The sequence below is a fragment of the Chelonoidis abingdonii genome, chromosome 4 (assembly GCF_003597395.2).
Source record: "Chelonoidis abingdonii isolate Lonesome George chromosome 4, CheloAbing_2.0, whole genome shotgun sequence".
NCBI lineage: Eukaryota > Metazoa > Chordata > Testudines > Testudinidae > Chelonoidis > Chelonoidis abingdonii.
Window position 1 is genome coordinate 83,747,500 of NC_133772.1, and position 15,594 is coordinate 83,763,093.

The window sequence follows — 15,594 nt, forward strand, 5'->3', positions numbered from 1 at the left end:
GTTCCATAGCCTCCTCACCCAGATGCCCAAGAACGCCGGGGGGGTGGGGGGGGAAAGAGGCTGCTCTGGGCGCCCTGCCACTCCACTCCAGAGGATGGCCCAAGCAACAGAAGGCTGTCATTCAAACAGTTTGATTTTTAGTGTGGCTACAATAAGCAATGTGGCCTTGTCCTTCCCTCCTCCCCCACCCCACCCAGGCTAACTTGTCCGTTATCTCATTTTAAAAAAAAAATTAAAAAAAAGAAAGAACGCATGGTTTCAAAACAATACTTTATTTCGAAGGGGGGAGAGTGTTTGGCTTACAGGGTATTAAAATCAACAAAGAGGGCAGGTTTGCATCAAGGAGAAACACAGACAACTGTTACATCGTAGCCTGGCCAGTCATGAAACTGGTTTTCAAAGCCTCTCTGATATGCAGTGTGCCTTGCTGTGCTTTTCTAATCGCCTTGGTGTCTGGCTGCCCAAAATCGGACACCAGACGATTTGCTTCAATCTCTCACCCTGCCATAGATATATCCCACCCCCTTACTCTCACAGATATTATGGAGCACACAGCAAGCAGCAATAACAATGGGAACGTTGGTTGGGCTGAGATCTGACCTAGTCAGCAAACAGCGCCAGCGAACTTTTAAACGTCCAAAGGCACATTCTACCACCATTCTGCACTTGCTCAGCCTATAATTGAACTGCTCCATACTACTGTCCAGGCTTCATGAGCCATGGGAGTAAGGGGCAGGCGTGACCACGCGGTGCTGCCGGCTGGGAGAGCAGGCTGAGCCAGAAGCCTTCAGCTTGCATGATATTCCAGGAAGGACTGAATCTCCATGAGAAGAAACTTAAAGAAGAGAATAACCTAGAGTCTCTGGCTCCCATTTGGTGCTCTAAGAGGACGATAGCCATGTCTGTTCAAGTGCCCCGATCGACCTCACCGAGGTCTGTCAGGAGCACCCAAAAGATGTACGACGGCTATCAGTCCTACTGCACCATATGCCACAAAGGCAAGGAGCTGCTGTGGTATAACAATGCAGTACTGCATCTGCCAGCAGCACCCAGAAGACGTACGGTGACGGTGAGCTGAGCAGGCTCCATGCTTGCTGTGGTAAGGCATCTGCATGGGTAACCCAGGAAAAAAGGTGCGAAATGATTGTCTGCCGTTGCTTTCACGGAGGGAGGCCTGACGACATGTACCCAAAACCAACTGTGACAATGTTTTTGCCCCATCAGGCATTGGGAGCTTAACCCAGAATTCCAACGGGCAGCGGAGACTGCGGGAACTGTGGGATAGCTACTCACAGTGCACTGCTCTGTAAGTCAATGCTAGCCACAGTAGCGAGGACGCACTCCGCTGACTTAATGTGCTTAGTGTGGACATACGCAACTGACTGTATAAAATCGGTTTCTAAAAATTGACTTCTATAAAATCGACCTAATATCGTAGTGTAGACATACCCTCAGGGTTGCCCAACGCTTCCATTATAAAGACTCAATTTTCAGTTCCTTAGAACGTTACCAAACTAACTGTTTGGGCTGCAAGTTTCCATGTTGGGTGTCTGTCTCAGACTGATTTTTTTGGAAAAGTTATAGAAAAAATGGTTGAGCCATTTCCCAGAAAGAACAGGAAAAACTATACTGGTTTTGCCCATGTTAAAAAAATGTTTATAACCATAATTTCATTGAGAAACTTGGGAGTCTACATGCTTAGCAGCAAGAATTTTAAATTTGTCAAGTAGGGAGGCTCCATCAGGGATGTGCCTTTTGCTGTTCCTGTGAAAAGTGTCCAAATTTGCCCAAGTTATGAGCTTTTGAAATACTTCCGTTTGTAAATGCTCAGTAGACATTAGTTAGAATTTGGCTGCTAAATTCTCTGCAGAGTCCTTCTGTACTAAGCATGTTCCATCCTGTCCCACGTGCCTACTAGAGTGCCATGAGCACTGGGTGTCATAGGCTGGGGGAGGCTGTGCCTCCCCAAATGGTGTGACCCTGCCCACGCTCTGCCCCCAGGCCTTCCCCCTCCTGCTTCCCATTCTGCATAGCTCCAGTCTCCCTGTGTGGTAGTCCTGGCTTGGGCCACGTCACCTGCCTTTCCTCCCAGCGCTTGGGGACTGAAGGGCCTGGGACCATGCTGACAACCTTGCTGGCACTCCTGAGATGAGGCCACGCCACCCTCCCTCCCAGGGCTAGGGGCGTTAGCCTGGGGCAGGGCCTGCAGCCACAGTGAAAGGACTTTGGGCTCCAGCGGGGGGATTGGGGGAAACGCAGAAGGGACAGGGCCTCGGGTGCAAAGGATGGGGCTGAGGGCTAACCTCCCCCCAGCCGGCGGTTCACATGCCACCCATGCGAACTGCATATGTGCCATTCCACACAGAGCAACTGAGCATCCCAGAACTGCTTCTCCTAGCAGCCAAGGGCCACTGGAACTGGCAACAGGGAGACTGAGGGTATGTCTACACTGCAAAAAAAAAAAAACCCTGCAGTTGGCCCATGCCAGCCAACTCGGGTTCGCATGGCTCGGGCTGTGGGACTGCTTCACTGCTGTGTAGACTTCCAGGCTTAGGCTGGAGCTGGGGTTCTCTAGGACCTCCCAGAGCCCGGGCTCCTGCCTGAGCCCGGGCTCCTGCCTGAGCCCAGAAAGCTACGCAGCAATGACAGCACTATATAGTTTTGAATTTTTGTACTTCTTCCCAAAAACTGCGCCTGATTGTAAAGAACAGGAACTAGGTCCCAAGCACTGAAAGAAAACTGATCTGGCCTTCTCCTGTGAAAGCATCTCTGGAGGAGTCTCTCCTGGTTTGGGAGCAACTGGGGCAGTTTCCCTTGGAGGAACCTGAACTGGGTTTCTTCATAAAGAAAATGTCTTGGCCTTTTGCCTGTCCTGTCTGGGTGACCACCACACTGAGGGACGTGGAACAAATGGATATAATAACCTTGGTAGCTAACAATCCCTAAAATAATTCATCTCCTTGTAGAAAGAGGACAGGAGACAAATACTATTTCCACTTGTCCCAAATTTTGGTTTTAAAACCTGGGATGGCAACAGATATCTGAGTGCAGAATTATCTGCCTGCTCAGAGACAAGGATGCTTGGATGATCATACAAGTGAGCTGCCTTTGTAATTCACAGGAAGAGAAACGCAGCCCCAAGTGTCTCAGACTTGGAGAGGTCATAATCCAGGAAAATCCATAAGGTACTGCACAATTTATATACCATGTCAAAATAACTGAAAAAAAGTTATGCTCTCAATGTAAGTGAAAATTAGAGCCACCTGACTACATCAGATTATCCTACCAAGCAGCAGCAGATAGCCATGTAGACATTGTCTTGTCACCATAGAAACAAGGGTGAAAAGATTTTCCTATATTTGATACACTGGTAATTTTCAAACAAATGGAACTTCACTCATCTTCAGACTCCAAAGCTGCTATTCATTTTAGAATTTAATGCAAAATGGCCTTCATTCTTAAAACTCTCCCTGGACTTGCTTTAGTTTGTGTCCTATTGACATTCTCTCTGTACTCCCAGCATCCCCTGCCCAGCTCTCTCTCTGTGTAAGACAATTTTTTCATTCTATCATTTAATTGTAAAGGATTTTGCAATGCAGTTTGTAGGAAACATGTTAAACTAAATAAAACTGCAAAGGGCAACTATGACACCAGTACCTTAACTCACTTCTACACTCTTCAAAACCATGTCCTCCCTTCAGAAGCCTGCACTTGGAAAGAGAGAGCGAGCTATACCCAGGGTTAACGCATCCAACATCTCCTCTCTGGTAATATGGATTCAAACACACTTTAATCCTGAGCAAAATGAGCATGATGGGGCTCAGTGTTTGAAGTACTCTGCTTTTAACTATACCCTCAAAATAAGCATCCAAATTGGAATTTAAAGCTTCTTACATGCCATGTTTTCAGGTCTGGTGAACATCAGAAGTCCAAGCCAATGAGATATATTCATGTGGGTTCATTTTAAAAATCAAAGGCCAAAGCCACCCCTGGAGTAAGACCACTGATTTTATTAGAGTTAAGCCAGAGATTAATTTCACCTTAATTTGGGACTCAGCACTAAAATAGCAAGTGTGTTGACAGAAGTGCGTGGGAATTTCAAATAGCTTGTCTGTTTTATACCTAGATGTTGGTGCTAGCAGTGTCTGTCTTCAATAAGTGCTAAATTTAGTAAAGCTAGTCTAAAAATTAAAACCCAAACAATTGCTTGTATCCATACTTTTAGCTCATCACAGACCTCGTATAGCCGAAGAAATGGAACACTAGTCAATAGCTGAATGGTTGTCTTTATATCTTCATTTAAAAATTTTTTTTTTCGAGTGGCAGTGAAGGGAAGATGAGAGCTTTTAAGAAAGTGATTTGAAAACTAGTTGTAGAGGTCCATTGTGCATCTCCCCTCTCACTTACAATATCATGACATCCCTGGGGCAGCTACAACAAGTGCTTACATGAAAAAGTTACATTAGGAAAGGATATACATTTTGAGAGGCTTTAATGCAATAAAAAGCCATCTCCTGTTGCTCTTCATCTCATCTTTTCTGTCCACCTGTTCTGTCTCTGGCTGCCCTCCACATGCATCTCTGCCACCTGGTCCTTTTCTTCCTCTTTTCCATGGACATCATTCCCTTTCATACTTCTTGAATCCTCTCATCCAAATACATAGCATGGACCTTGAGCAGAGGCAGCTCACTTCTACCTTCTTACAAGCAGCTGCTTTTATTGGCCACCAGACTTTTCCTTGCAATGAAGAGCACTGGGCACTTGTAACAGGAACTGCAAATGAAGAGAAGCAGCCAGCACCATGTAACCTATCTACTTCCCATGACGAGCAACTGCTCTGCAGATCAGTTTGGTAACTGCTGCTATGCAAGATGGTACCTCTAATAGGTTAGGAACCTTCACCTGCAGTACAGAGCTCAGCACTGGAAATGAGCTCAAATGCTGGCAACAGACTTGAACTCAAGACATGCTAGCCCCTAAATGAGAAGCATAATTAGCTGAGCCAGACCAATGATGTACAACAACCAAAGGGCAAGAAGTTCCGCCACTTTCATGTATGGAGTTGCCTGGATTTTATTAAACTTTTTCCCCCATTGATTTGTTTCCAGCTTGTGATCTTAAAGATTTCAGTTGTTTCAAAGCAGATAAGCAAGTTCCATCACACACACTGTGACAACAGAAACTGTCTTTTAAAGGAAGCGCTGGAGCAGAGTGGTCTTCAAAAGTTACACAGCTTATGAATGAACACTTAACTGAACCAAGCTTTTAATCATTAGACAAAGAGGAAAAGAAAAAAAAAATAAAGAGTACACAAAAGCAACACAGGGGATGTGTTTATGCCAAAGTTAATCCAACAGACTAAGCACAGTCATGCAGGAAGGATTCACAGGGTAAAGGGTCAATATAACCAAAATCCAAAAGAGAGACTTTAGACTGCATGAATTAAGTTCACAGATCCAAAAATTCCTCTGGCAGAATTGTATTTAAATAGAAACAGGCAGTCTGTTAGAAATTGAAAGTCAATAAGCTTTTAAAGACTATACAACACACTTTGTCAAAATCCATACTTAGGATGATGCAAGCCAGATATTTTCTTTTGTTTTAAAAACACACAGAAGACTTTCAGGAGAATATAAATGAAAATGGAAAGAAAGAAGAGGAAAAAAGTGGAGATGCAAAACTAATGTGTCAGAGGAAGATTCGAAGAAGAAAGTGGAACTAGGATAATATTCTAAAGGCTGTTAATAGTGGGAATGTGAATGAAGCAGATGGGCATTGGGCCATGTTCCCAAGGATTTGGGCCACGTCTCATCCCTGAGTTGCAGACTATTAAGACATTCCTTGGCAGGGTAAAGGTCAATTTGTAACTGACTAAAAGCATTTAGTTATACTCAAACAACATCCTTTACAGCCATGTGCACTCAAGAATCTTACAAAGCCATTCAAGCAAATGGTTTGAAGCAGGATCAATTTTCATGGTTAGAAATTTGGTCAGTCGAGGTCTGTCAACAGGAACAGTGAAACAGAATTACTTATTTCCGTTGCACTGGCATGCAAAGCATGGTAGGTGCTGTACAAACACCTAGGACAACTCAGGAACAGAAGCCAACTCATCTTATGCCCTCAAGAGAAGTACTCGATAGCAAAATAGGATATACCTCTGCATTCCATGTAGTTTCTGGTAGTCACTGGTCTTCTGAAAATTCTGCACATTTTGAAATGCAGAATACAGAGAAGAGACAATTCTGACACCTAGAAATGTCCATCCCCTCTTGAATACATACAAAGATATGGTAACTTATACAGCTCCACTTATTCATGTCATCATGTATAAGCAACTTAATATGCTTTTGTGAAAAATTAGAAATGGACCCAGGAGATAGTACTTGGGTAAGGTATAGGCTAAGGTTCAGTTGTACTGAAGTCCTTCAGGATGTTTCAGCCCAAAATGTCAGAAAACACATGAGATAACTGATCTTACTACATTTCTGCCAGTTCAGGCCAAAATCTCATGAGACTTTAGATATGCTCTAAATGAAACAGGCTCCTTTTCCTTCAGGCCCAAGCAGGAAACAAACCATGGGGAAGATTCAAATCCACAAAATTCAGATCTGACCATATGCCCCCACACCATTTGAGATTCAAAGGGGTTTAGATTGAAAATTCTACTTTTGCCAAACACTATATTTAACTGAAAAAATCTGCTATTAAAAATGTATATATAAAAAAAGGGAAAAACGTCTAACATCAGGAACATGGCACTGGAGTAATATGGATTCAAATATATGGAAAAAATAGGTTGCCCAAATTAAAGAGAGTTGGGTAAGAGACAAATGATGTCCACTTGATCGGCTAGCGGCTAGCCAACTTGAGCCACTGCCTTCAGAATACTGCTGCCAAACAGCAGCACTTGCTGATGATCAGTTAAGGGCTGCAGGTCATGTGGTGCTAACTCCGAGCATCTGGATACAGAACAAATTAAATTATATATTAAAAAAAAAAGCTAAAAAACACAGACATTTTCCTAATGTTACTTTTCTATATATGCAATTTCTGTTGTTGCCACAGGAATATGATTGCAAATGGTAGGGTATTATGAAAGGGAGAGAGCGTCCACAAGACATTCATAGCATGGACTATGTTTTAATGTGAGACTATGCTGCTATGAAGTCATGACAACTTATGGGAGACACACCCTGTTTGGTGCCAGACAGATAAAGGGACTAGCCCCCTTGGCATCAAACCATTTTTTGGGGGGGTGGGGAGGGAGGGAAGGGGAAGTGAGTCATTAACAAAACAAAGGTGCTGTTTCAATATCAGTTTTTAAAGGAAAAAATGTATTTATGACAATGATTGTTCTCTTACCTTTATAATCTTTTCAACGCCAGAGGAGCAAATCATGTAGGTATGGGGATTAAACCGAACCTGGTTTACAATTGACCGATGACCTTTCAATACCATAAATGCACCATTAACAACCCTGCCGATCCCACCTAGGCAAACAGAAGAAAGAAGAAGGGAACTGAATTGTAGCATACTATGTTTAACAGTACATCTTAACTATATTCTGTAACTCCTGTGTTGACAATAGAATATCAAATATGCACATAAAATTACTACAGAAAAAATGCAGCTCCGATGAGGACTATACCTCCAATGAATCGTACTTGGAGACTACACACTTCAATCTCCTAAATAAAAAACATAGGCAGTTTTAGAACCCTGGGATAAGTGATAAACGTATGCATCTCATATAAAAGAACAGCAATATATTTAATTGAACTGCAAGTGAAGCTGGCTTGTTTGAAGCAGAAGACCTACTAGAGTCTAAATTTGAGGCAGAGAAATTCACAGGTTGGTTCCCTAATCATTGTGGCTTCCTTTATCAGGGTAAAGACTGCAAGATAATTTGTGGGTAATGAAATGTAGCAAAAGAGCATTGTTCCACGGGGTGTGATTCCTTGTCATGAGGCAAAGGCAGTAATCCACACTGTATATATAAAGGGGAGTGCCAGAAAACAACGGTAGTATCTGTAAGGCCCTGCATTAGTGACTCCAATTTAAGTGTGAGAAGCTCTCTGTATTTTATTTTATTAGGTCTATTTCCCAATGACAACTTTTCACACAATCGATTCTTCAATGTATTTATATGCAAGTATAATTTGTTTGAGAACATGCACTTGCATGTTTAAATAAGGAAACATCATAATGAAGAATGTGAGCAAAAACAGCACTATTCTTTAAAAGTCAAAAATGAAAACAACTACAGAGGAAGGAAAATGATCTATCAAAATATAACTCCTGAGATCAAAATACATCTTTTAGAAAGCTGAAGACGGTTTACTGAGCTATGCTGCCTGCAGCAATCCTAAACTTAAAAAAACAAAAACAAAAAACCACACACACACACCACACAAAGCTTGCTTGTTAGGTTTAAACTGAACTGGTTTTCCCCCAAGTGGCTCTGCTCATCAGGTTTCATTCCCCCTTTGTCCCCATACTTGAGCTACTTCAGAACAAAGACGGTACTGTAGTTTGATTCCTATGTTGTCCTAATTAACTAGCAACATTTTCTCCTGAAATGGAGAGCAGTGAAATTTCCATCAAATGGCCATTTCCTGTAGGAAAAGCTGCACTGACACTAAATGGCAGCTGGGTAGGGGGAAAAAATACCAAAAACCGACATCTCAAATACAGCTTTTATAGCAGCCTTCCTTTGTAGCTTACATGAATAGCGTGAAACATGTAATCTACCAATTTCTCAACCTCTCTCTCTTAGTGAAAGCTTTCATCAGCTGATTTCTACTCCACTCCTCTACCCCTGAAAGCTCACCTCTCAACCTGGCAATGCATAAATGAGGGACATGTGACAAGAACCCAAAATGAGAGGGACACAAATTTACTTGATTTAAAACATAGGACTTCTTCCTTTTATGTAAAAAACTCTTTCCAGAACTTCAGTTTCATGGTACTTTATTTCTGGCAGAAGGACTTTTCAATGGTAAAAGAGAAAGGATGCTAAATCTGCGTGGGATACCACTAACTTTGGGACTTGAATGAACATACCACATTTGAGATGTATGCATGAAAGAAAGGGGAGAGAGGAGGCCATAAATTATATTAAAAAAAAAAAACCAAAACAGCAAGGCAGAGACAGCCTGGCCAAATGCTTCAAAACTTATAAAATGAAAAGACTCCCAGTATCGTCTGAGAAATTTGGGAAGTTCTTTCCCTTCACCTACATCTCTTCTTGGGCAGTCACCAAGATTGAACCAGGTGACAATTTCAACTAATTTGGGCAAGCCTCCACCGAAAATGCCTGTTATACGAATGGAATCCCACTGGCATAAGTGGAGTTGGTACGGGTATAACTGGAAGCAGAACAGGATACTAAATCCTTAATTTCACACACACCAGGGTTTGACTCCTCACCTTTTCATGCTATTGTCCATGCTAAACATTCATGATCACATTCATTCATGGCAACTTGCCTTACTTCTACGGCATTCTGTCCAACCAAATCACAACTGTCAATTAGCAGCATGCATCAGGCCAACTGTGCAAGGTTACGCCAAATGTATTTCTTGAAGTTCTTTTCTTAGCTTGGAGGAGAAACATTCCAGGAAAAAGCCTTAGGAGTAAGAAGGCAGAAGCTGCTCAGTAAATGTTTCCAATACAAGTGATGCCTGGAAGGCAAGTTTTAAACCATCCACTGATTCTACCACATTGGCTATTTGAACACACAGTAGTACAAGACTCAAGGTCTGATATTGGGAAATGCTTTGCAGAGGACTAGGAATGCTCCTAAGAGTCAGGCACTAGAAATAAAATGGGAAAAGGAAGGATGATCTTGTGGTTAAAACACAGGCTTACAAGTCAGACACCTTGGGCTCTATTCCCAGATTTGTCACAGGCTTCTTGTATGCCCTTGGGCAAGGCACTTCACCATGAGCCACAGTTTCCTCATCTCTAATATGGTTATAACAGTTATTTACCTCAGAGTTATCCTGGAGATTAGTATTTGTAAAGTACATTGAGAGCTCTGGATGGAGAACAACATGTAATTGCAAAAGATCTTAAATATGTGGGAATCCAAAACTTAACAGCTGTCACTACGCTGCAAAGTGTGGCCACTTAGAAATTCAGCAGCAATGAGAAAGGATCTCCAAACATTCTGCTCCAAAACTGGAGGTCCTTATCATTTCAGCTAACAGAGACTCCACTTGCCAGACCAGACTCATCTGGCTAATCTAGTCCAGTATCCTGTGGCCAGTATCAAATGCTTCAGAGGAAGATGAAAGAAAGCCTGAAATGGACAATTACAGAAAAATCTCCCTATAAGCAGGTTATTCTAACCCTATCAGTTAATGGTGATCTTATGCTTCCAAACACAAGTGTTTATATCCCTTACAGTAATTTTTTTTATACTCTCTAATGTTACTGATGAGATTCTTACCCAGTGACCTATGTGGCTAGCCAAAAATTCAGGGTCTTTTAGGTTGTTCCAGTTAGGGTGAGACATTGGTGAGAGTCGTGTATTTCTTTGATGCAATTTTAATTTAATTTACAAAAAATATACATAAAGTACTCTTTCTCTGAATACAGGAGAAATCAAACAAGAGAACAGCGAGCAAAGGAACTGTCTAAGCCTTCCTTTCCAAACAGGGTCACATTACCAAGATTTGTTACTGTTTGCCTGGGTTTCTCTCTGCTTCTCTCACTGTTCTGTTTTTCAATCTCATGTACACTCTTACTCAAACAATGTCTAGCTGAGCTCCTGCCCGTATAATTCAAATTCCTGAGTGGCCTTGGATGTGCCTTTATTTTGACAGGAGACATGGGCCTGTGTTTGGGGTAGTGGCCACTTAACGGTTTCAGTCACCTGATTACAATGGCTTCTTCACATTTATCCTGCATGTAAAATGGCGGTTATACTGGACCCATAACAAGGTTTAATTCAACCCATAAGAATATCCATACTGCGTCAGACCAAAGGCCCATCTAGCCCACTACCCTGTCTTCGACAGTGGCCTATGCCAGGGTCCCAAAGGGAATGAACAGAACAGGTAACCATCAAGTGATCCATTCCTAGCTTGTGGCAAAACCCATAACAGTATTCTCATCCATTTACTTGTACATGTCAGTTTGCTCTGGCACTTTGTTTTCAGACACCTCAGTCTCTGACAGTGGTGAAGGCGAACGTAAACACGTTTTTTTAGCTTTACTGTAATGTACTAATGCTCTAATCAGTCCTTTTACTCCATAGTGATCTGGCAGACTCATTCTCATAGGGTTTCATCTTCCAATATACTTATATTTTGGGAGGTTTTGGTGATTAACAGTTCAAATTCCTAAGTACATCTTTAGTTTTATTTGCCATAGTTTGCTTCTTTCTGTTGGCTTCACTTAGACTGGACTTTCATTTTATGGAGGACAACTGTTTGGCCAGAACAATCTCTTGTATTAGGCCATTTGACTACACAGATTATTTCTTTTTTTGTTCAAGGGTATGCACACCTTCTGTGACTACCTCTGCATGGTCATTTCAATATCCTTGTGTAATTACAGTATAGATATAAACTGCTTCTATTCTGAGTTTGAGGATTTAATTTCCACACTGTTGAGTTTAGGGTGTTTTTGATTAGCTGCTGCTTTTTTTTTTTAAATCCTCTTTTCCAAAAGTTGAGAATCAAAAAGTTTATTTAATTTGCTTTTTATATGATTCTTACCATGAAGACAGTAAGTTTAGTTGTACTGTCATCACTGTTACTCAGAGGCTTAACAGGGGTGGTAACTACTTTTTGATCTACTTCTACTTCCTACACGTTGCTCAAAATTCGAGTCCATAATAGATCTCCTTTTGTATGCACCAAAACTAGCTGCTCCAGAAGGAAAAAATGTTTAATGTGTTTTATGATTAATTATTATTTGTATTAGCATAGCACCTAGGAGCTACAGTGTCCCAGCATATCTGACTGATTTCTGAGAGGGGTGCAAGTACAGGGCTTACGAGACAGAGCTGAGTATTTCCGATTACATCCAGCAGAAAGCAGAGGCAAATGGACTAACCAGTTTGGTTTAATTTTACATTACTATAGCAGAGTTTAATTCTTCTAGCATTGAGTTAATTTCTCTATGCTAGAGATCCTGAATTACAAATCCGAACAAAACAAAATTCCACAGGTTAATTATAGTTGTATTTAAATATCTTCAATTTCCTAGACTTTTTTTAAACGGCTAACACAATAATAGTTTATTAAATAAGTCTGGACTCTAGCCGTAGACGAAAGGTAATGCTAACCTGCAATGTTAAGATGTAAGTGTCTAACACCACAACAAAGGAGTTAGAATTAGGCCTGTTTTTATAATCTGTACTAATTATCTGGAAGAAGGGGTTTAACAGTAGGGAAATAAAGTCCACTGATAATAAATTATGCAGTGCTGCAAATATCAGTTTGGACAGAAACACCACAAACAGGGCATGAAATACCAAAGTGAGATTACACTTAGAAACATGCATGCCAATACATTCAGGAAATGTTGTTAAATGTATTGAAGGGAACAGCTATACTTGGACAGCAGTAATGCCAACCAAGATTTACAGATGGTAGTACACAGCCAATTAGACAGGAGTTTGAAATGCCACATAGCACTGGGATGGAATTAAGATATTTGGACCACAGAATCAGGTGTAATGGGATGAACATAAGTAACAGACTGTCTGATTAGCTGGAAAAATGCTCTAGTGTTGGAAGCCTACTGAGATGTGGAATAGTCTGAAAAGTAATGGAAGCCCCGTTACTCAAATCATTTAAAATTGGACAAGACTCTGGAGAACTTACTGCAGGGAACAATCCTCCCCTGGCCTCCCGAGGACAAACTGAGTGACCTAACAAAGTCTTTTCCATCTAAAACGTCAAAAATAAATAAATAAAAAAATCCACTCATTCATATAAGGGAGTGGGAAGTTTCAGAGACAAAAATGTAACTTCATACAAACCTTGTGAATTATTCAAAGTGCTGAAAACTAGTGAGAAGGGCCAGATGTTCACAGCTGCTGCCAGTTTGACACAAAACACCATTAATCTGTAATACATGGCACTGCAGTAGCAAGCCAATTTAAATTAATATGTTTTTCCATTAATAATATTCTGGGCCACGTTGTGCCTTTAGGGCACAGCCCTGTATTTGAGTTGTAGGGGGAATCCATAGAGGGATTGTACCTCAGGGTGTCATGTGATGTGGGGAATGGTGATGGTAATGAAGGATCATGGCCTTGCCTCAACTTCTCCCCATGAATAAGTAGGACACAGGTAATGATATTAAGCATGTTTCCTACAAGGGGGGAGAAGAGGAGTCCAGGTAAAACATCCTAAATTCTTCCTTCTCCCCACTCCTTTGTGCACCCATGCAAATGACAGGCACAGTTTGGCTCTTTGTATGTTAGCAAACACCTCTGTTTCTAGTTTTAAAAATACATGGCTTCCCATTTGCAAAAAAACAAGCAAACACACACACACACACACACACAAACAAATAAAAAACAAACCACAGATACACACAGCATGGACCAGACCCTTGTGCGTAAAAAACAAACAAACAAACAAACATACAATCCCAAAGCAAACCACCACACAAAGCTAAAGTTAAGCAAAAAAACTGGAGTTTCTATTCTACCCCTTCTAGAGAGTGGGGTTGAACAGTCTATAATACAGACAAAGTGGAGGCCTGGAGATGTTTTGAAATCCACAGGGAAATCTCAGACTGAAACATCCATAGAGAGTGGAGGCTTCTGCACAGAGGGTCAGTCCCTGTGTAATACTGTGCCCTGCCATGGGAGCAGGGTTTCCTCTGGGATATTGGTGCTGGAGGTTCCCCACCACTCTTTGAACAACTAACTCACCCCCCAACAAACCACATGCTTGACAGTCTGCAGGTGCAGAGCAGGACTTGAAGGAATGAACGCTGACAGTCAATGTTAATTCCTTGGGATATTTCCTCATGGGTTTGGCCAGGGGGACTGACATGTGGAGCAGCCTCTCCACTCTCACTACAATACCAAAACATCTAAATTGCACTTGCCATATCTGGAACGGGGAAGGGGGAGTATGATGCTACATAAAATCAACTTTTCCCTCCAACAAATTTTATGGCCAATTATTCAAGGTTTCTACACATTTCATCCCCTCCATAGGGGAAGTTGCAGGTGATAACACGGACCTAGCGTGAGCTGTAAGTATCTCTTGGGAACAGCTCTTGTGAAACAAGCAAACAATAGGTTTTTTTGTTGTTTTTTTTTTTTTTTTTAACTGATTAGTGTGACTGGAATGTAAGTGGGCTGGATAATTTGATGATGAAAATTCTTACTTGAAATGTCCCGTGGGGGGAAGTAAGTTCCACCCTAAATGATCCAGCTCAACATTCTTCATTAATGCAATCAGCAATTTTCATTTTAAATGGCTAAGTCGCTGAAATCACTTCCTAGCCTCTAGAGGAAGGGCCATGCCTATGAATGAAGATATGCTAGAAAGTGAACTTTCTGTAGCACAATGAAATTTGATTTAAGTACCAAGGAGTTACTGTCTGCCTCTTACTGTCAAATTGATTGGGAAACTCCAGCATCACTTGCCAGCAAAAACATGTGATTTAAAAATGTTACAGTAAAAATCACTGTCTAAATTCAGGGCTGTCTACCTTGGGATTCTTTGTTGCTAATAGCTGTTGGTGCCTCATCTACCCTAGCCTCTTGTTGCTACACTGGTGGAGTTGAACAAGCAGACAAGGCCAGAGTAATTACTGAAATAAACTGGAAACAATTTGGAAAAACAACACACCCTTTACATTCACTCTTCTCTTCTGTCAGAAGAAACACCATCTGCTGGTGCTTTTAGCTACACAGTTCTCAAAAAAGTGCCTAGCACATTGTTGGCACCATAAAATTTAACAATGATCAATAGTCCTCCAGAATGCTCTTCCCAAAGGTAAAGGAACAAATTTTGTGACGTTATAAGGTGGAAAATAAACTATTTTTCTTGGATGTGGAAGTGCCAAAGGCTCTGAGCATTAAGGCAAATGGACATATTATAGCCACACATAGTAGCTGCCAAAAAATTCAGCACAATGAAGAGAAAAAGACAGGAGACTGAATACTGGGGCAACCAAAATGGTGATTGTTGGGTATTTATGTTTATCTTCCCTTTCTGTTCTCAGCGTTATCCCCACTTTTGAAAATATGTATTTAAATTATTTTAAAGCTGATGAAAGAACCTAGAATGACAATCCTGGATGCTGAAACTTAAAATTATAGAATATCAGGGTTGGAAGGGTCCTCAGGATGTCATCTAGTCCAACCCCCTGCTCAAAGCAGGGCCAATCCCCAACCTAATCACCGCAGCTAGGGTCAAGTCTGACCCTAAAAGCTCTAAGGAAGGAGATTCCACCACCTCCCTAGGTAACCCATTCTAGTGCTTCACCACCCTCCTAGTGAAAAAGTTTTTCCTAATATTCAACCTAAACCTCCCAACTTGAGACCATTACTCCTTGTTCTGCCATCTGGTACCACTGAGAACAGTCTGAGAACACTCTTTGGAACCC

At 41.5% G+C, this 15,594-nt stretch overlaps 1 protein-coding gene across 3 annotated transcripts in view; it reads right to left on the reverse strand.

The window, feature by feature from the left end:
• DCAF5 (DDB1 and CUL4 associated factor 5) overlaps positions 1-15,594 on the reverse strand; it is a 98,991-nt gene that overhangs the window by 6,774 nt on the left and 76,623 nt on the right. For all 3 annotated transcript variants that reach the window (XM_032774799.2, XM_032774801.2, XM_075065397.1), the window contains exon 8: positions 7,366-7,493. In XM_032774799.2, coding sequence (XP_032630690.1) covers positions 7,366-7,493 — 128 coding nt within the window. The remainder of the gene's footprint in view (positions 1-7,365; positions 7,494-15,594) is intronic.